This window comes from Artibeus jamaicensis, unplaced genomic scaffold (genome assembly GCF_021234435.1).
Source record: "Artibeus jamaicensis isolate MK-2021 breed Jamaican fruit bat unplaced genomic scaffold, CSHL_Jam_final contig_585, whole genome shotgun sequence".
Classification (NCBI taxonomy): Eukaryota; Metazoa; Chordata; class Mammalia; order Chiroptera; family Phyllostomidae; genus Artibeus; species Artibeus jamaicensis.
The window spans coordinates 11,305,149-11,327,340 of NW_026521894.1; the positions used below are offsets into that span (position 1 = coordinate 11,305,149).

The window sequence follows — 22,192 nt, forward strand, 5'->3', positions numbered from 1 at the left end:
GGGATTTTAAAACAGTGATGCACTTACTAAGTTCAACAGTTTTCCCTGGGTTTCTTTCTCCCCCACAAGCCTTCCACATTAATACGTTCTTTCCAGGGTTGAACGGTCCTCCCTCCAATTTAGTGGTTAAGGGGCAGCACACAGACAAATAACAGTCAATTTGATTTATTAAGTGTGTTAAAAATAGATTGGAAAATGGAACAAAAACTTTGTGTGTGTGTGTATTTCATCCTGCAGACTTTGTTATATCAAAGTGAGAAGACAGGTTTTGCTGTTTTCCAAAGAAAAGAAGCTACAAATCCAAGGAGTCGATTTCTACTTTGGCAGAGAATACAATTTGAGAAGCTGCAGTTTCCCCATTTAGGCAACGTGAACACATGAGTCCACTGAAATAAGAAAGAAGGTTGCTTTCATTTTCACTGCTTTGCCTGCCCAGGGAACTGAAGCAGCAATGGCTGGTGAGTGGCTACATTTTTTTTAATTGTTTATGGCTGTGTTTTGAGGGGTTTACAGCTCTGGAGGATAGGGTGGGGAGAAAAAGATCCAGGAGAGGGGCACTCACCCTGCAAAACTATTTTACTCTAGGATGCGGGTGATAGGAGTTTGGGCCACAGTAATGACTATGAAAACAGAAACTATTTTACTTAATAAGTCATAGCTTCTTAGAAAGAAGGGAACGTGTAAAAAGTCTGTACCTGTGTTCTTAAACCTTTTCTGTGATTTTAGGCTTTTATTGTGTTCATACTGACCCAGAATTATCACCAATTTTATGAGTGTCCTCTTATTCAGATGAGAGGCCTTGCTGTGGAACAGAGTAACTTGCATTTTCTCCAAGTTCTTGTTCTCTCTATGACCTTTCATTTGCAGCAGCAAGCATACCAGCTATGGTTTGCTCTCCCGATCTCAGCAGAACTGCCCTCAGCCATACCCATGAAAACAAAATGCGTTCTTTTAGAGGTGCAATTTGTTCATGCTTTACTGCTATACATATGGAACATAATGTGTTTTTAAATTAATCATTGATAAATGTGACAGGAAGTGAATAGATGATGGTCAGTACAATGACTGAACAAAGTCAGCCATCATTAACCTTCTTAGTGAAATTGCTTCAGGTCTCTGAAACTCAGTTTCCCCATCTATAAAAAGGCACAGGCTTAAACAAGATACCGGTAGATGTTATTTTAAATGTCTTTGGCATTATCTCGGGAATTGTTAGATTCATGGAAAATTGATGGAAATAAAGTAAAATGAAATGAAAATTTGATAGATCTACCCTGATCTTTCAAATTACTTTTTAGATAGAACATAGACATATAGATAGATGATAGCTAGGTAGATAGATAGATAGATAGATAGATAGATAGATAGATAGATGATTTGTTGTTCCACTTATGCACTCACTGTTGCTCCTTGCATATGCCCTGACTGGATATTGAACCCACAACGTTGGTGTATCAGCAGGATGCTCTAACCAATTGAGCAACTTGGCCAAGGCCTATCAAATTAGAATTTTTGTGAATGGAGTACCGAGAGTTTTGATTATTAAGCTTTATCTTTGGCACATTGAAATTTGAGAACCACTGGCCTAGGGCCAGATATTGAAGGTCCTGTCTACATCTAAAATCCTATCTTTCTCACAGACAAGAGACCTCAAGAAGATCCTATCAACATGATGAAGTCAATTGCAAAGAACTTCCTTGATGACATTTTTGATGATTTGATGGAAAAGAATGTATTAAATGGACACGAGTTACAAAGATTAGGGGAAAGAGTGAAACTCATCGTGGATAGGACTGAAAGCCTAGTTGATGATGTCACTGAGAAAACTGAAATAGCAGGCAAAATACTTATGGACCGGATCTTCAACACCAAGAGACAACTGAGATTAAGTGAGTAGCTCAGGCCAGAAGGCTAGTAACTTGTTCTTCATCTACTATCTTTACACCCATTGTCTTCTTATTTATGATAGCATGTGGAGAACAAACTACCCACAACTCTAGTATCTTCTTTGCCTGACTTTCTCATTCGATACTTCAGAATGCCCTGATCTACTTTCATCCCTGTTGCAACATCCCCAATCACTTTACAATGATGCACATTTTCCTTTTTAAATTTTTTTAGCAATGGTCACCTTCAATCATTCTACAGTATTTACTTATTCATTATATTTTGTGTCTCCCTGCTAAAATGTAAGTTCCAAGTTCCAAGAGATACATAACTTTGTTTGGTTCAGGAATCTATCCCAAACTGGTAGACATGGACCCTGACAGGTGCTAAGTAAATATTTGTTAAATGAATCAATGGGACTGGAGTTGTATAAGATTTAATTCAAATTTTTACCTAATCTGGGCTACTCTGGCCATACACTTTGGACATTGGAGTCATTCCCAAACATATAATTTTCAATACAAAAACATACATCATCTTCTGCTTAACAATGGCTTATCCCAAAGGTTAAATCTCTAAGAACCTATATTTTTCCTTGTTAAAAGAGGATGTACGTAATTTGAGGGTACAGCACAAATGTATCTTTCTCTCTGAAGTATGAGTTGGCCGTGCTTTTTCTTTGAAAGGATAGATAGTATTTTAAACATCTTGGACCATATGATCTCTGTCACAATGACTTTAATTTTCTGTTGTAGCATGACATCTCCAACATATTGTATAATACGTATGAAATGAGTGTGATCCAATAAACCTTTATTTACAACCATAGGTCTTATGCTGAATTGAGCCTTCAGACTCTAGTTTGCTGATCCCTACTTTAGAGTAAAATATATATACTGGTATATTCCAAATCCTTGGAATATCCCTCCAGTATCATATTTTTGTTGTTAAAGGACTAACTTTTGTAAAGGCATGTACTTTTCCTCCTCAGGATAAGAAATGCTTTTACAGAAAAGCCTTGATGAAAGAATATATTTCTTGTAGTATATAAACAGGAAGATAATGAGCTCTTCCTTGTTTCTCAGAAAGTCTGACTCTCCTTTCATTTGACAGAATATTATAATTCCCTAAAAAACAAACAAACAAACAAACAAACAAACCTGGAGTTTAGAGAATGAGCCAAACCGCCAGGCTTCATAAGGTAGCCCTATGCTGAACATAGTCATTTCCTTGTCAGTGCAAGGGAAAGAGTTTGAAGTGTATAGTTGTGAGAAACTTATTCTGTTAACAAATTTTTATTTTATTTTAGAATCTCATCCTGAAAATGAAGATAATGAACCTGAGAACAGTGAATCTTCTTCCTCAACAGGTAACTGCCTTCAAATCTCACATCATAGTAAAAAACTCTTGAACTTCTAGTGTTGTCAGAATGTATTCTGGTAAAGATCTACGACATGCATATTCTCAGTCAATGTTCATCTTTGGAAATAACTTTTGAAGTAGAGGATTGATGCTTAACTTCTTGTTTGTTCCAACTCAGAATCTGAAAATGAAAATGAAGAAAATGAGGATGAGCAAAAGGCTGGATCACGGCAGGCATTGGCTGTCCCTCCAACAGGTAAATGCTGTCAAAACCCAATGACTCATGGGAGCCCTCATACATCACTTGGGAGAAGGCAGCTATACAGGGACCCTATGTTGTAGTGAAAAGACCACCAAATTTAGATTTAATAAATCAGGCATTTTTCTCGTGTCCTTAACTAAGTTTCTGCCCCCAACAAAAGTAAAATTAACACACACATACCTGTTCTTTAATTCTCCTAAGAATCTGAAGGTGAAAATGAAAATGCTAAACCTGAGGAGCATGTTGGATTGTACCAGGCATCAGCTCTACCTATGACAGGTAATATCATGAACACATAATGACATTGTTTAAGTTAAGGCACGTAAAAAAGTCTCTGTAGTGTAATGGGAAGAGCAATGGGGTAAAACACAAGAAATCTATACATTAATCTCATCTGCCATTGTCTAACCATGTTCTCTGGTATGTGTGTGTGTGTGTGTGAGTGTGTGTGTGTGTGTGTGTATATATATATATATATATATATATATATATATCTCACCTTGTCAGGTTCATATTTTTAAATGGGATTAATAATATCTTTAAAAGGATCTATAAAACATCTATGATATAAGCAACTACCAACTTTACAAAACCAACTAAAGATGTGATTAAGAAAAGTACATTATCTCCTAGAGCAAGGGACGTAAAGGAAAGAATAAACAAATGGGATCTCATCAAAATAAAAGGCTTCTGAATGGCTAAAGAAAACAGTATCAAAATAAAAAGAGAACCAGCCATATGGGAAAACATAGTTGCCAATGATACCTCACACAAGGGTTTCATCTCCAAAATATATAAAGAACTTACATGACTCTACTTTAAGAAGACAAGCAACCCAATTAAAAAAGTAGGCAAAGGACTTGAACAGACACTTTTATAAGGAGGACATACACAGGATCCAGAGACACATGAAAGGATGCTCAGTATTGCTAGCTATCAGAGAGATGCAAATTAAAACCACAATGAAATACCACTTCACACCAGTCAGAATGGCCATCATAAACAAAGCAACAAACAACAAGTGTTGGGAGGCTGTGGAGAAAAGGAAAGCCTACTGCACCGTTGGTGGGATTGCAGACTGGTACAACCACTATGGAAAACAGTATGGAATTTTCTCAGAAAACTAAAAATGGATTTGCCCTTTGACCTGGCAATTCCAGTGCTAGGAGTAAACCCTAAGAACCTGAAACACCAATCCAAAAGAACCTATGCACCCCAATGTTCATAGCAGCACAATTTACAATAGCCAAGTGCTGAAAGCAACCTAGGTGCCCTTCAGTAAATGAACGGATCAAAAAACTATGGTACATTTACACAATGGAATTCTATGCAGCAAAGAGAAAGCAGGAGCTCCTACCCTTTGCGACAGCATGGATGGAACTGGAAAGCATTATGCTGAGTGAAATAAGCCAGGCAGTAAAAGACAAATATCATATAATCTCACCTTTAACAGGAACCTAAACAACAAAACAAACAAGCAAGCAAAATATAACCAAAGACACTGAAATAGAGAACAGGCTGACAATATCCAGAGGGGAGAGGAGAGGGAATTTCAGGGGAAAAGGGGAAGGATTTACAGGAACAAGTATGAAGGACACATGGAGAAAAACTAAGGTGGGTTGAAATGTGAGGCAGGGAGGTGACTTGGATGGGTGGGCTGGTCTGGGAATAAAAGAAAGAAAACTGTACTTGAACAACAATTAAAATAAGAAAAAAGAAAAGTATATTAAAAAACACTATGAATTATATATACTATATAGTCACTAAAGAACCTGATGACATGTACGCCCACTTTAAAGAATAATAGTGTCTATCCCTGGCTGGTATAGCTCAGTGGATTGAGCGCGGGTCTGCGAACCAGATGGTCGCTCGTGTGAGAGGCAACCATACATTGATATTTCTCTCCCTCTCTCCTTCCCTTCCCCTCTAAAAAAGATAAATAAATAAAATCTTTAAAAAAATTAAAAAAGAATAATAGGGTCTAGACAGGGAGTAGTGACAGTGTTGTCTTCTGAGTATCATATATTCAAAGTTTCTGAATGAGGGAATAAAAACTTTGTAATCTTTATTCATTTTGTACATGTACATATTATATATGTGCATACATTAACTGAAAACCTATTGTATGCTATTCTAATTACTCGGTTTATAGCAAAAAGCAGTTCAAAAACCATGCTTACATGGCGTTTGCACTGTAGTGAGAATGAATATATAAGAAACATTCAGGGACTTCTGCCAAGATGGAGGCATAGGTGGAAATACCTTGCATCCGCACACAACCAAATCTAAAAATAATAAAGTTTTAACAACAATAAATGCAAACAAACCATACAGAAAATCAACAATACAGAGTCTGAAAACAACAAAATGCTCAGCTAAACCAGTAAGAGGGGCGAAGCCAGCAGCGGAGCCGATTGGCCAAAAAGATCCCAAACCCAGGTGGTGCACAAGCAGCAGAAGGCACGGATCCCAGGTGTGAGCTAGCTACAGGTGGACACAATGAAGAGGCGCACCTGGCTGTCTGAGGTCGGTTGAGCATTTGCTTGCAGATAAACCAGCGAAGAGGCGAGCATGGAGACTGCACTGTGCAGGGCGGTGGCTGGCACATTTCCCCTCTGATAAACAGGCAGGGGCGAATGGTGGAAGGGCCTGGGCAAGCAGAGAGGACTGCCATTGCTCCCTCTCTGACCCCGCCCCCACATACAGCTGTCACAAACCAGTGACCTGGGTGGCCCCGCCCTGGTAAACAACTAAGACCTGTTCCTCAAACTTAACGGGTGAGAACAGACCAAAAATGACTCAAGAACAACTCGGAGCCCCAGAGCCGATAAATCTAAGTGATGAAGAAATAGCCAAACTTTCAGATGCACAGTTCAAAACACTGGTCATCAGGATGCTCACAGAACTGGTTGATTTTAGTCACAAATTAGAGAAACATATGAAAGCTAAACTAATTGAAATGAATGGAAATGCACAGGAAACCAATAGTAATGGAAAGGAAACTGGGACTCAAATCAAGGGAGTAGACCAGAAGGAAGGAAAAAATGACCAAACCGAAAAGAATGAAGAAACAAGAATTCAAAAAAATGAGGAGAGGCTTAGGAACCTCCAGGACATCTTTGAACATCCCAACATCCGAATTATAGGGGTACCAGAAGGGGAAGAGGAACAGTCACAAGTGGAACCCTTATTTGAACAAATAATAAAAGAGAACTTCCCCAATCTGGCAAAGGAAATAGACTTCCAGGAAATCCAGGAAGCTCAGAGTCCCAAAGAAGTTGGACCAAGAAGGAACACACCAAGGCACATCGTCATTATATTAGCCAAGATGAAAATGAAGGAGAGAATCCTAGAAGCAGCAAGAGATAAGGGGACAGTCACCTACAAAGGAGTTCCCATCAGACTGCCAGCGGATTTCTCAAAAGAGACCTTACAGGCAAGAAGGGGCTGGAAAGAAGTATTCCAAGTCATGAAAACCAAAGACCTACAACCAACATTGCTCTATCCAGCAAAGTTTTCATTTAGAATGGAAGGACAGATAAAGTGCTTCTCAGATAAGACCAAATTCAAGGAGTTCATCATCACCAAGCCCTTATTATATGAAATGTTAAAGGGACTTACCTAAGAGAAAGAAGATAAAAAAGATGAACAGTGAAAGGACAGCAAACTCACAGTTATCAACAACCACACCTAAAACAAAAGCAAACTAAGAGGACAGCTAGATCAGGAGTGAACCATAGAAATGAAGATCCCATGGAGGATTAGCAACAGGGGAGTGGGAGGAGGGGAAGGGGGGAGAAGGTACAGAAAATAAGTAGCATAGGCAGTAGATAGAAAATAGATTGGGGGAGGGTAAGAATAGTAAAGGAAATACAGAATCTAAAGAACTTGAGACATGTGTTCATGAACTAAAGAGGGGGGAATGGTGGGGGAGGGGTGTGCAGGGTGGGGCAGATGTGTGCATGGTGGAGGGGAATGGAGGGGGGAAATAGAACAAATGTAATGGCATAATTAATAAAAGATGTTAAAAAAACATGTAGAAACTAAATAGTGCAATTTCAGGGCACAAACAAGAGAGAAGATGATTAGGCCATAGGAAGAGATGCTGTTGTTGGGATCGGTGGAGGGTACAGGATGGGTAGTTTTGAGAACTCTTTCGAGGTGATATTTCAGTACCTACTCGAACAATAACAAGGGAATTGTGACAAAGTTCAAATCAAAAGCGTTCCATGGAAAGCGGAAATAAGAGCAAGAACAAAAGCTCTGAATCTGGAATAATCTTGTCATGGAAAAGGCCAGTCTGGCTGGAGAGTTGGAAATCAGGAGAACACAGTAGAAGGGGCTGCTAAAGAGCCAGTCTGTCATTACTTCTCCATTTGGGGATTTTCAGAAAGTGGGGAAGAGTATGAATTTTATTTGCAATAGGAAACCGGTAAGAAGTCTTTAAATGGAGGACAGATAAACAAGCATAGGGTCAAAAGGGCTAGTTAAAAGCTGCTTGTATGTTTCAGTTGAGATAATAGCTTTTAGATTAGAGTTGTAGTAATAGAAATGATGACAAGGAGTTAAATTTGGGATTTATATGGGGGGTAAGATCAACAGAAATGCAGGTGGATTGGCTGTGTGTTAATAAAATAAATGAGGGAATTGATGATGATTCTAGGATTTTTTGATTTGGCAACTGAGATACAGAAAACTTGTAATTGATAGTGAAGTCAGGAAAAACAGGTTTGCAGCTGTGGACAGATACCAGGAGCCCTTTGTACATGTTTAATTTGAAACATGTTCCACATCCAAGGGTACATGTTGTGTAAACAGGTGGATGTTCTACTGAGGAATTTGAAAAGGAATCAGGGATGGAAATAAATGTTTGGACCCATCAGAATGTAAATAGATTTAAGATGATGGGACTGAAAGAGGCCCTGGGGAGAAATGCAGTTAGAGAATAATGAAGTCCCCACATAGAACAACCCAACTTTTGGATGTCTGGCAGAAGAGGAAGAGCCATACTGAAGACAAATTTTAAAAGAATGGCTGGAAAATGCAGCATCACAGAAGCCTAGAGCACATTTTTTTTCCAGGAAACAAGATGCGTTCCACCCTGTTAAATGTGAAATAAAAAAATGGTAAACTCGATAATAAGTACCTCACTGAATTGGTTAGGATAAGAGCCAGTCTGTATTGTATCCAGAAGAAAAAATGAGTTGAAAAAAATAAGAATAATGAAAATAGACGAAGCTTTCAAGGGATTATGCTGGGAAGTCAGCAGGGACTCTGCTCCACTCCTCAGCACAATTCCTCAGCTGGAGGAAAAACAGGGTCAAGGCAAAGGTGTTTTTAAAAGGTACCCTGATATGAAGGCAGGCTGATATGTCAATGGGGACACCACAGCTGGACGACTGAGAGAAACTGATGAAGTGGAATGCACAGCTGAATGAATACCTGAGTAAAGTCCTTGTGGGCAAGAGAGAGAATGGAATTCAGAGCATAAGTAGAGGTATCGCCCTTATATAGAAGGAAGATTGTATCTTTGTAGTAGGAGGAAAAATGGAGTAGGTGGGGAGAGATGTAGGTAAACTGATGGGTTTGTTGGTTAAAAGCTTAAATACTTTCTATGCAAAAAGAAAAACAACATTAAAAAGAACAGAGGCTTGTTGCCCTAAGAAAAAACATACAATCAGGAGATACTAGATAGCTACTGTCAAGTTGAAGGCAACTGTTCATTGATAAGCAGTTCTAAACTGTGAAAGATAACATTAATCTGTGCCAGATATTATGCTAGATGCTGGAAATACAAGGATTAAGGACACCTTCCCCATCTTAATTAAGCTTGTAGTATAATAAACACTATTAAGATAAAAATGCAATAATCGTTGATATGAGGCCTGTATTTAAAACAATGGGGATGTATATTGATGTCATAGAGGAATTTATGAGCTTTCACAGGGAATGGAATTAAATTTTATTTTAATGGTCCCAGTGTAGGAAATACATACTGGGACTTAAAAGGTCTTTCAAAACATTTGAAAAATGCTTTAGAATGTTTCAAGTTCCTTGTTAGTGGAGATATTTCAGAGAGTGGTAATAATAAACTAGGAGTATTGAAAGTAAGTTCAAATATCTGACCAATGACTTGACTAGACTAAATGAACATTAGGTTTCCTTCTAAATCTTAGATACTGTGTTTATATGAGTTTAATGTATTGGCTTTGAAAGATCGGTCAATGCCATGACCACTAACAAAAACAGAAATATATAGTGGGGTCAGTAAGAGGAAGGAAGAAAAAAAGGAAATATTCAAACTTTTATTTTAGACATTTTAAATATAAAACATTTTGGTGGGATGGAAGTAATCATTTCCAAAGAATGGGAACACATTCAAAAGTGCTGCATGATTGCAAAGGAGTGGATATTACTGCTTAGTGAGTTTTTTCTTTTTCTTTTTCTTTTAGCTCTCCTGGAAACCCAGGCTTCCCAACCTAATCATAAGTTAAAGCTTTGTCCTCCTGATCTTCTGCATGAACTGAAGACAAAAAAGGCAGATGAGGTATTTTGCTCTGGAATAGGGAGACACATAAATGTGCCCACTCAGAGAAGATACGGGGGACATACTGGGAATTTTAGTTCTTGTTATAAAGGGCATAAGATCAAGACAAATGGTGTAGAATGTTATCTAATTAAGTGATCATTACATGAAATTTCCCATCTCTTCCACTTCATCCTGGAACACACTCTGAACTCCTATCCACCATTCCCAAGCTCTCCAGCCATCCACTCTATAACTTTAGAGGTCTGTTTTGTATAGACTTTAGGCAAAAGGGAGGAGACCTGGGACAACTAACTCTGTATCTGTTAATTGCAGATATACCCAGTAATGGAGAAGGAGGGCAGAACACGCCTGGCCCTCATCATCTGCAACAAAGAATTTGATAATCTTCATAACCGATATGGTTCTGAAGTCGATCTTTTGGGGATGCAAGACCTACTTGAAAACCTTGGATACTCAGTGGTTGTAAAAGTGAATCTTACAGCTCTGGTAATGACTCAGGAGAATGGGACAAGCTTCCTACCACCCTAGACAGTTTTGAATTTTTTCCTTATCAGCTATAATAACAAAATATATATTGCAGGAATTACGTTTGCTCCAGTATAAGATCCTCTGGGTTGTAGCCTCCTCCAATGCCCAGTCTCATATCAAAGTTTTAGAGCACCTTTATGTACTAATATTTCACTAAAAATGTTGCATCTTTCTAAAGGCCTCAGTCTGAGTGACATCTATTATTTGATAGTATGGGTGAGATGGAGGACCTGTGCTCTTAAATTGCCTGATACCTACATAATGAGCTCATGAGACTTTTATCACTTCCATACCATGTGTATAAATGTGAAACTAGGTATGTAGTAAAAAATACACACACAAAGTTATGATTCGGGCTCTCCCTAAAATATTTTGTGTGACTTTAGACAAACCATTTTAAATCTAACTTTCTGCTATTCCATTTTAAAGAAAATTGTTAAGAGTTTGTAGTCTTTGTCACTAGAAAACTGTCTGCCTTTTGGAATGAAAACTTATAGGAACTTCAACAAACAGAACAGATAAACACTTAGCCTTCCTACTAGAGACTCGTCATGTCTCTTGGCCCCTCATTATATTTCATTCTCCAGCATCATCCTAAGTCCCAATAACCTGATTCTTTGGTGCCTGCACCTTTTTTTGTTTACTCCACACATTGTACTGTTTGAGTACAAGCTATGTATGGAGAGTGTCTTCATAATAATTCTGGAGTCTCTTTTAGGAAATGGAAAGAGAACTATTACAGTTTGCTGCCCGGCGAGAACACCAATCTGCGGACAGTACATTCTTGGTGTTTATGTCTCACGGCATCCTGGAAGGAATCTGTGGGATAAAGCACACAGAACAAGAGCCAGATATACTTCATGATGATACAATCTTCCAGATTTTCAACAACCGTAACTGCCAGAGTCTAAGAGACAAACCCAAAGTCATCATCATGCAGGCATGCAGAGGCAGTGAGTCTGAGTTGGGAAAACCCAGGGAGGGCCTTACACTTTCTTCTGTTAGCCTGATGTCTAGCCTTCTTTTTCCTAGAGAGAGGTGAGAAAAATATTACTTTAGTACTACTCAGTCCCAGTCCAGAAATTAACTCTGTACCATTCCTAAAGAAATGATAAGTAGCCTAGAATAATTCAGAAGGCCCTGATCACTTGCAACCAGATAATCGACAAATTTATTCTAAATCTAAATGCACTCTGTATGATTCACAGTCAGTGAGGTAGTTTTTCTAGTAGTAAGATACTTTCATTTTTAATAAATGATATATTAAGATGTACTGAAGTGATGGCATAATGGTAAAAAAAAGATTTCGTATGTCTGTGTATGTATTTAAATATAACACCTTTCACATGACATGAATGTCTCTCTCAGGAGGTGATGGGACTGTTTGGATAACTGACATGGGAAGAGCTTCTGCATATAGATATGACCATACCTTACAGTGTTACATCTGGAGTGATGCGGTTACAAAGACCCATGTAGAGAAGGACTTCATTGCATTCAAATCTTCAACTCCACGTAAGTGGCTTCAGAAAGGATAGTTTCTTAATCATTTAGTTTCTAGATTACAGGCTAGGCTACAATCATATCACTAATATAAGAATGTTTCCTCTCTAATGAGATATTTTCAGTGGTAAATACATTTAAATATTAAATTTTTCATAAGTAAAAAGTTAAGTCTTTGTTTTGGAGGAAGCTTTCAAACTAAACAGGAGTTCAGTGAGGATCCAGACTTAAAGTAGTCTTACTATAAATAAAATAAGAGGTTTCTTTTTTTCCTTTTTAAATATACCCATGCCACAGAAATGTATCATATGGTTTTGTCCACCTGATCCTGTACTAGCAATTAAATGAGCCAGGAAAACTAATACTTGTTCCACATATCCTAGAACATATTGGCCTCTTATTTGAATATAGTCTTGGGAAATTAGTTAACATTCAAGTGTCTGACTTCAGAATAATCTAGTCAATGACTAAAAATCCTATTTTGGTAGAAAAGTCATAGAAGAAGAGTAGAAGGTAAGAACAAAAGCTATTCTTGATTGTTCATAGTCTCTGTTTAACAGCCATCCATAATATTGTTAGCAACCATTTAGGTAATAAAGGCAATCTTTAAAACCTAGTTTACACAAGTTATAGCTTTAAGTGCTCTAGTGCAGCAATGGCAAACTCTAATGTTTATAAAAATTCCTTGGGAACCTCATTAAAATGTAGATTTCTGATTCAGCAGATCTGGGGCAGGGCCTGAGATTCTACCTTTCAGAAACTCTCATGGTGATGCCAGTGCTATTAGTCCATGACCAAAAGTATGTACTACAGGATCCTGTGAGTCTTCTAGCCTGGAGAAGTAGGGAAAAGGGCCATGCAGTCCTGAAGTAGGACTATCTGGAATAGTTCTACTTCAGTGTATTTTATATTTTGGAAACTATATATTTAAAAGGAGATTTCCACATTAAAGTCACATGCTCTAATAGATTGTTTAATTTAGTTGAGAGAATAAAGCCTAATGTTTAAATTTCTTGCAGTCCTTTCTAATGCACACAACTCTGTGCAGGACACATGATATGCAACTACAGCAGACATGGTTACTGCACCTCAGAGTGTATGCTCAAGCCAAAGAGGCAGAAATTAATTGGGGATGGGAGGATATACATATGACATAACAGAAGTAAATAATGACTGCCAATTGTGATAAGTGTTTTAAAGAAAAACGATGTGCTCACATTTGAAAAATTAAGGAGTTAACCACATCAGGGGCAAGAGATGAACACTGAAGACGGAAAAAGCAGTGTAAACAGAAGACTTGAGAAAGAAAGAATCTGGGAAAACAGGGCCAGTGAGGCTGGAGCATGGAGCCAAGGGAGAGTGACCAAGGGGAAGATTGGAGAGGTAGGCAGGAGCCATGTAATTTGAGGCCTCATATGTTAGGGAAGGATCTGGTCTTTTATACAAATATACTGTATTACTAATATTATTGTATAGTAATAATAATAGGAAATTTTGGTGCGACTTAAGCAAGGAAATTATATTTTTATTTTTAAGTGATCAGTTTGAGGATTCTGTGGGGAATGGATTACAATCTGGTAAGACTAGACATAAGGAGACAGGTTTAAATGCTATGGCAGTATTACAGGCTACAGGTGATAATAATAATCTTGGAATGCAGTGAGTTGTTGGATCCAAGAAACAATTAGTAGATAAAAATTAATATGACTTAGTGGTTTGGTGGGTATAGCAGGTAAATAAGAAGAGATAATAGAGGTTACTCAAGTTTATAAATAGATGACTGTGATATCTTCATTAAAATAAGATTCCTTTGGCATATTTTAAGGTGAAGAGTAATGCATTTGGAAATGCTTACTTAAAGATGATATTTTGTATTCTGAAAATAGGTAACATTACCTAGAAACAGAGAACAGAGTGAGAAGAAATCCTACCATATTTGAGGCTTGCAGATGTCCAGAGTTCAAGATTAGAGATAGAGGTTTGATTTAATCATCAAACTAGACTCAGAAGGTATGGTCAGAGCATGTCAGAGTTACCTAGAAAGAATTTGCTGGAGATAAAATAGTTTCTAATGTGAACAAAAAGTCAGGTAAAGTAAGGTTCAGTAAATTACCATTAGATTTAATGACTTGGAGAACAGAGATAACTTTAGAGAATATCATTTGGTAAATATACTGTGGGAGGGAGAAGCTTGACAGGAGGGAGCAGGTAAGGAGAAAATGAAGTTGGTGAGTAGAGTATATTTGAGAAATTGAACTATTAAAAGGGAGGAGAAATAGGGTGGTAGCTGCAGATAAACTGATAATTAGAATATTTGCTTTTTTATGACAGAGGAGACTTGATCACAATGCAATGGTAAGGAGTAGTAATTCAGAAGATATTCACATAAAAAAAACTGTAAGAGTGAAAAATTATACTAGAAAAAAGTATGGATGAAGAGAAGACCCAGAATCAAAAAATGTCAATAGCTGGATTAAATATATGTGTGTGTGTGTGTGTGCATGTATTTGTATATATATAAGTAAGTTTTGAAAAGAAAACATGCTATTTTACACTACTAGCAATCTTGAGGGTCATAACTTTGGCCCTGATAGTAAGAAAGTCAAGGGGATGATAATTGAGGGTCCAAGATGGTTTTCTTAGGGCTGCTCTTTAAACTTGTAGTCCCAGCTTTATCTAGACTTGATCTCTCTCTCTCTCCCAAAAACATCAAAATCAAACTTTAACCAAAAGTTATGGCTCTGGGTGTCTTCCACACAAAAGCCACTTCCCCCAATATCTTTATACTTTTTATTTGCAGATAATAGTTCTTGGAGAATGGGTACAAATGGCTCTCTCTTCATTTACCAAATTATCCAGCACTTCAAAGAATATTCTTGGTGTCATCATTTGGAGGAGATTTTTCGAAAGGTAAGGATTTTCTTGTCCTTTTAATCTATGCCCCAGAAAACTTTGTAGAAAGATTTGCAAAACATTTTTAGAGTCCTAAAGTTTTAGGTCCTCTTGATGCTCCTTCCTATAGCCCATTTATTTAAAGAAGAAGTTTTGTGAAGTACTACATAGAACCAGTGTAAATTTCTCTAATCCTGATTTTCTGAATTGCTCATTCAGGAAATGTTTACGTTTGTACTAGTTCCCACTATACCCAGGGAAAAGCTAAAAATTTCTTCTCCTTGTATTCTCTGGCAACAGCTTTAATACATACAGTAAGTTTTCTCATTTCCAAGTGAGAAGTTCACATTTCCTGTTTAGAAAATCTCTAAAGGATTTCTTTACTAATTTAGGTTCAGCGTTCATTTGAGAAACCAAGTGTGCTGGCTCAGATGCCCACAATTGAAAGAGTGTCCATGACACGGTATTTCTACCTCTTCCCTGGCAATTGAAGCTCTTATGAAACTTCTCAGGTAAATGTACACAGGAAGTGGATTTGGGTGCTTCCTACTCAGAGACTATAGGTACAGTCCAGACAGAATGGAAGATAAGGATAGAGTGGAGCTGCACACACCTGTCTAAAGGGGAAACTTAAGTTCCCCTTATCTGCCTTTTTTAATAGCCCCAGGGAAAGCCCTGGTTCTGTTTGCCTTTGACCATAATATGGTGATGGCATAAGAAATTAAAAGTCTAGATAGAAAACCCTTCAATCTTTATTTCTCTCAAAAACATTCTCAGTGAGGAGAAAATATTTAGATCTGACATGTACACAAAAGGAAATGATTTGACAGGTTTTATACAGCTACTGTTTGGCTTCCTTCCCAAGAAGGCAGTTTTGCTAAGTCACATCTCTCCCTGCCCTGTGAGGAGGCTAGCTAGTACCACAGTGTAACTGACTACTGAAGAGGCCAAGCTAAGGCAGCCCAGCCTTAGTACAGATCTTCCCATTTGTACATGATTGCCATATACTTAGCCCTTTTGTGAAGATATATCTCACAGTGAAGATTAGCTCTATTTATATCTTGCTTCTAGTTACTAATAGTCATATTATTTCTACCTTTTCCAGAAAAAAAATGAAGGCATTCTGGTCTCTACTTTTTTAGTAAAGAATATATTACTTTAAAAGGTGATTTTTTTAATGAAGAATATCTGTACGGAGACTTGACTTGTGGTGGTGAACATACGATACAGTATATGGATGATGTATTGTGGAATTGTGTGCCTGAAACCTATTTAATTTTGTTATCTAGCATTACAAAATACATTTCAGTACAAACAGAAAAAAGAGAATTTTTCATACCAAACTCCTAATTGCCCACTCTCTACAAATACCAGGCTGAAGTCATTATCACACTGTTTTTGAGTTAATGTTCAACAAAATTCCTTTAAAAGTATGCTTGCCTTCTCAATTTATCACAAAGATAATTCATACTCACTGAAAAACAACATTTAAGCATAGAGACACATAAAAAGATTTTTAATGAAGAAATAAAACTTAAACTTTTTGTAACTCTACTTGTTAAAAAATTCAACTAATTTTTATAAGATTTTCTTAATTTTGGACAATCAGTTCTGTATGTTTTCAGGACAACCCTCACTAATCACAGTAAAAAATGCCCTAAATATTATTTTTGATTTTGTAATATTCCATCAGGCATTATAACATATATTATTCAAATTTCACTTACTTTTTTCCTATTCTTTTTTAATTTCTTTTTTATTGTTGTTCAAGTACAGTTTTCTGCCTTTTCTCTCCACCCCAGCTCAACACCCCAAACCTTCCCACCTTCTCCTGTTTCCATGCCCCTTTGCTATTTTCCATGTGTGCTTTATATAAATTTTACTTACTTTTTAAAAACTCCTCACCCAAGGATACATTTAATGATTTTAGAAAGAGAGGAAGCAGGGAGGAAGGTGGGAGAGGGAGAGAGAGAGAGTGAAATATGGAGAGGAGAGAGAGAAGCATCATTGACATTAGAGAGAAACATTGGTTGCCCTGTTCACACCCCAACCAGTGATTGAACCTGCTGGCTTTTGGTGTACAGGACAAAGTTCAAACCAACTGAGCTACTCAGCCAGGGCTAAACTTTACTTACTTTTAGTGTCCTTTGAAATATTTATTTTCTATACACTGTGTGATGATGAATATTTTTATACTTTTAATTTGTCTAAGTATGTTTATTTTCATATATTTCTAAAAGTGGAATTTCTAGATGTGGGTATAAAATACTTTTACACATTTTACTGTCAAAAATTTATGCCAAATTATATGCACATAAAATATCTAAGATAGTGACTGACAAAAAATTAAAAGTCTGTTTAACAATTTACTATAGTAATAGATGAAAATAGTAAATTTCATTGACATTTTTATTATTATTGGATTTTTAGCATTTTTATTTTTTATGTGAATTATTAATTTGTGTTTTCTTTATGTTGTTACATGTTTTATGCATTTTTAAATTAATTTTTGTAAGAACTTTCTGTTTAATAACATTTCAGTTAATGGTCATATGTTAGCAAGTGTTTTTTGTTAGTTTGGTAATAAATTTCATGTATGATGTATGTAAAACATGCAGATTTTTAGTAATTCTTTTACATTTGTTCTTCTTTGCTTCTATTTTTTAAATTTAAATACTTTACTATTCCATCTATAATTTTTAAAAATTGTTTCTAAGATTTGTTTAATACTTCTCTAAAATATATGTAAGTTCTTTGCTGTGAACTATGGATTTTTATTATTAAGGATATTATTGATTTATACCCTAAGAACCTTGAAACATCAATTCAAAAAAACCTATGCACCCCATTGTTCATAGCCGCACAATTTACAATAGCCAAGTGCTGGAAGCAACCTAAGTGCACATCAGTAAATGAATGGATCAAACAGTTATTTTACATTTATACAGTGGAATGCTATGCAGCAGAAAGAAAGAAGGAGCTCCTGCCCTCTGCAACAGCATGGATGGAACTGGAAAGCATTATGCTGAGTGAAATAAGCCAGGTGGTGAAAGACAAATACCATATGATCTCACCTATAAGTGAAACCTAATCAACAAAACAAACAAACAAGCAAAATATAGGCAGAGACAATGAAATTAAGAACAAACTGACAGTAACCAGAGGGGAGGTGGGACGGGATAATGAAGGGGAACGGAGAAAGGATTTTCAGGAACATGTATAAAGCCAAGCATGGACAAAAACAAAGGGGAGTAAGATCAAGGGTGGGAAGTAGGGATGGCTGAGGTGGGGAGGTGGGGGTAAGAAAATGGAGATAATTGTGCTTGAACAACAATAAAAAATTAATTAAAATAATAAATAAAACTAAGTGCTGATAAAAAGGATATTATTGACTTTTTAAGGAGTGTAAATATATACTACATAAATCATTTGTCATTTACTTACAGATGCAACATTGTCTTACAGATGCAACATTGTCTTTAACATGAACATTACTGGGCTATTTGTTTTTGGAGAATATAAATAAAGGTACTAGATTTTAGTATATATGTTACTGAATCTTTGATTATAAGGGAGTAAAATCCACTCAAACTAGCTTTAAAAACATCCAATAAATAGCCTTAATGTAAGTATCCGATGGGTAATCTGACATTCCTTTAGAGAGAAAACAAAAATAAACTGGTGTCTGGAAATCTGGTCTAGAAAATAGAAACTAAAAGAGTCATTTTCTCTGATAAGCATCTTCAATGTAATATGAGTCCTCCTTTTTTATATCCTGCATTTGTAAAATACTAACTGTGGCATTTTTAGAATAAATTAGCTAACTTGTCACACAAGAGTTTCCAGGTACAACGTGGGTGCACTGACACTTGATTCATGCAGAGCAGGGGTGATGCTTTGTGCATATTTTGGCTCCCTGCTGCCCTGCCCGTCACATACTGGGCAACTGTTTTTGGCAGATGTCATTACTGTTACCAGCACTGATTTAACTTTTAGGGCTATGCCACACCACACTGTTAATCAGTGTGGTTTTATAATCTTCACTCTTCCTCCTTTATTCACGCTGGTCTTATTTATTTTTGTACATGCTCTCAGGTGAATTTAAAAATTACATATATGTTTTCTAACAATTAAAATGGGGTTTGAATTGATGTAAATGTGAACATCTGGTTACCTAGGGCCATGTTTTATGTAATCATTAAGCCACCTATTATTTTTAATTTGTTTTAAAAACTTAATCTTCATGTGAGAATCTGTGTATTTATTTTAGAGAGAGAGGAAGGAGGAGAGAGAGAGAGAGAGAGATGATAAAGAGACATTGATCAGTTGCCTTCTGTACATGTCCAGATAGGGAATAGAACCTACAGCCCTGGTATATGCCCTGACCTGGAATCAAATCTGCAAATGTTTTGCTGTACAGATAGATCGACACTTCAACAAAATGAGCCACTCTTCAGGGCTTTTTATCACGTTTAAGAAATGGTTTATATTTTTCTTTATATAACCTACTCAAATGTTTGGATAAGAATATTCTTAGACAAATTGTATTTCTTTACTATTTTGAATGAAAACTTTTTCCTCTATAGAGTCAAACTGATTTACTGCTGCATTAAAAGCAAATGGCAGCCACTATTGATCCTTAAAAATATATTGTACATATATTATGTATTTAATGCATGATCTGAAGTGATCATTCACTGACTTAGAGAAATTTTCACCTAGTTTTCTTTTAAAAATCTATCAGTAAATGTGTGCATCAAAAAACTGTGATATATTTACATAATGGAATACTATGCAGCAGAAAGAAAGAAGGCACTCCTACCCTTCACAACAGCATGGATGGGACTGGAGAATACTATACTAAGTGAAAGGAGACAGTCAATGAAAAATACCACATGATCTCCCCTATAAGAGATATCTATGAATAAAATAAACTAATGAACAAAATAGAACTACAAACATAGAAACCCAGAACAGACTTGAAGTAACCAGAGAGGGATGGGGGACAATTGTGGAAAGAAGGGGAAGGGACTAGTCAAAGAATATGTATGAATGGCCCATGGACATGGACAATGGTGTGGGGATGGACTGTGCAAGCAGGGGGTGGAATGGACAGAGGAGAGCAAAGGGGGAAAACTGAGGAACTGTAATAGAATAATAATAGAAATAATTTTATAAAAGTAAATAAGATAAGATAAAATTTTTTTAATTCTACATATAAAATTTTATCAACTTCAGATCTAGACTTATCTCCACCTTGCCAATATTCACAACTTTTATTCATGAAGTTCTATATTTATTACATACCTCTAGATAAAATAAAACAATTAAAATAGTGATACTGGGTATCCTTAATTATTATTTTAATGGAAATGCCTCCAGTACTCTATAACTAACCATATTTCCTTTTAATCTAAGTTAGTTTTATATAATGTATATTTACATTGTTATTTTTCATACAGTTAGTCTTCCCCTCAGTGGTGAATACTATTTTGGGTCCTTAACATAGAATAAAATAATGGAAAGTATTATTTTTCTATTTGAATTACTGACATTACATTAATAGGTATCCTGATATTAAGCAATGATTATATTCTTAGGATAAAATTTTCTTTATTATCTAGAATCATTTATTGACTCTCCACTTGAAATATTACTAATATTTGATTTAGAATATCTATATTTCTAATTATAAACTGAATTCTTATTTATTTTAATTTTGATTCATTTTGACTTGATTTCTAATTATATATTTCTAACTTAGCCATAGACTATTTCAATATTTTTTCAATTATGAGTCATATTTTTAATGAATCCTAAATATCTGAAAATATTTATTTATGAGCTCACTGATAAGTTCATCTAAAAACACATTAAAGGCCAAACTGATTCCTCAGAAGTAGTTTCTAAAAATTATCTAAGTGTGCCCTGGCTGGTGTGGATCAGGGAATTGAGTGAAGGCCTTTGATCCAGAGTATCACAGTTGGATTCCCATTCAGGGCACATGCCTGGGTTGCAGACCAGTTCCCAGCAGGGGACACATAAGAGGCAACCACACATTAATATTTCTCTCTCTCTCTCTCCTGCTCTTACCCCCTAAAGATAAATAAATAAAATATTTAAAAAAATAAAATAAAATAAAATAAAAATTATAAAAGTGTGAACATTTAAAATATTACCAACATACTATGTCTGCATGTAAGTATTCATTATTTTAATTTTCAATCTGTAGATAAAAGTCAGTTTATACAAGCACTAAAAAAGCTGTATTTTGTTTTAATCTTGAAAACATTGACTATGTAGAAATGTACCATTATTCTTGTAAGTTATAAACAGAAAGTGAAAATCTGTGTTCCTCAAAATGGTTCATATTCTCTTTCTTTTTCATTTTGTTTATTTCTCTCTCTCTCTGAACATATGCAGACACTCAGATATATTTTGAAACATACTGTACAAGCTTTTCTATGGCATTTTTATTTTAAATTATTGTCTAGGATTAAAGGGAGTAGCAGAGACATAAAATGTCAGTAATATAAAGAGCATAAACTTAAAAATCTAGAGGAAGACAATATAGGGCTGACTTGGTCATGGTCAGGTGGTGAGGTCTCCCTCATGTCCTCACTCCTGTCCATCCTTTCTATTACTTTTTAATGAGAGCCTTATATTTCAAAGGTCACTCCTTGGCTCAATATGGCTGCTGGAGCTACAGCCTTTACTCCTATTAAAGCATAGCTCTCCAGTCAGTAAGAAAGGAAGAGATGAAAAAGCACATGAACCCTCCCTCTCAGAAAACTTTTTCTTCCTATAGCCATTAACCATATTATAGTCACAAAGCAACTTATAGCTGAAATGGAAGCTGAGAAATTAAGTGTTTATTGCATGTTGTCACATGCCTAACTAAAAAAAGGGGCAGAGTTTCTATTAGGAAAAAAGACATTGGGTTCTCAAATGTCTCTCTCTGCTATAGATTGTTTCCATAGTTTTAATGGCTGCCTAATATTCTATTCAATGGATGTATTAGAATACATTTTAAATTAGATAATTTCAAAAATTTGTTCTTAAGCAATTTTATACTAATGTTTTCTTTTAAATGTATCTTTAAGTTTCTCTCTGATAACATTATTGGAACAAGCTCTCAAAACTAAAGTCACAGGGTCAAATACATAAAGTTTACAATTTCTACGTAGGGTATTATTCAAAAAAGTGTC

The 22,192-nt window shown here is 36.0% G+C and overlaps 1 protein-coding gene across 1 annotated transcript; it reads left to right on the forward strand.

Annotated features, from left to right (window-relative positions):
* The first annotated feature begins 222 nt into the window (after window positions 1–222).
* Window positions 223–18,530, forward strand: LOC119060799 (caspase-12-like). The gene is made up of 12 exons (XM_037161097.2): window positions 223–458; window positions 1,641–1,889; window positions 3,197–3,256; window positions 3,428–3,505; window positions 3,713–3,790; window positions 9,964–10,058; window positions 10,374–10,547; window positions 11,308–11,542; window positions 11,958–12,104; window positions 14,893–15,002; window positions 15,377–15,496; window positions 16,090–18,530. The coding sequence occupies exons 1-11, from the start codon at window positions 452–454 to the stop codon at window positions 15,473–15,475; spliced, it is 1,332 nt and encodes a 443-aa protein (XP_037016992.2). The 5' UTR covers window positions 223–451; the 3' UTR covers window positions 15,476–15,496; window positions 16,090–18,530.
* The last annotated feature ends 3,662 nt before the right edge of the window (window positions 18,531–22,192 follow it).

Coding starts and splice junctions, on each gene's coding strand:
- LOC119060799 (XM_037161097.2), top strand. Junction 3,791..9,963: donor ATCAGCTCTACCTATGACAG/GTAATATCATGA, acceptor TTTTTCTTTTAG/CTCTCCTGGAAACCCAGGCT. Junction 10,548..11,307: donor AAGTGAATCTTACAGCTCTG/GTAATGACTCAG, acceptor AGTCTCTTTTAG/GAAATGGAAAGAGAACTATT.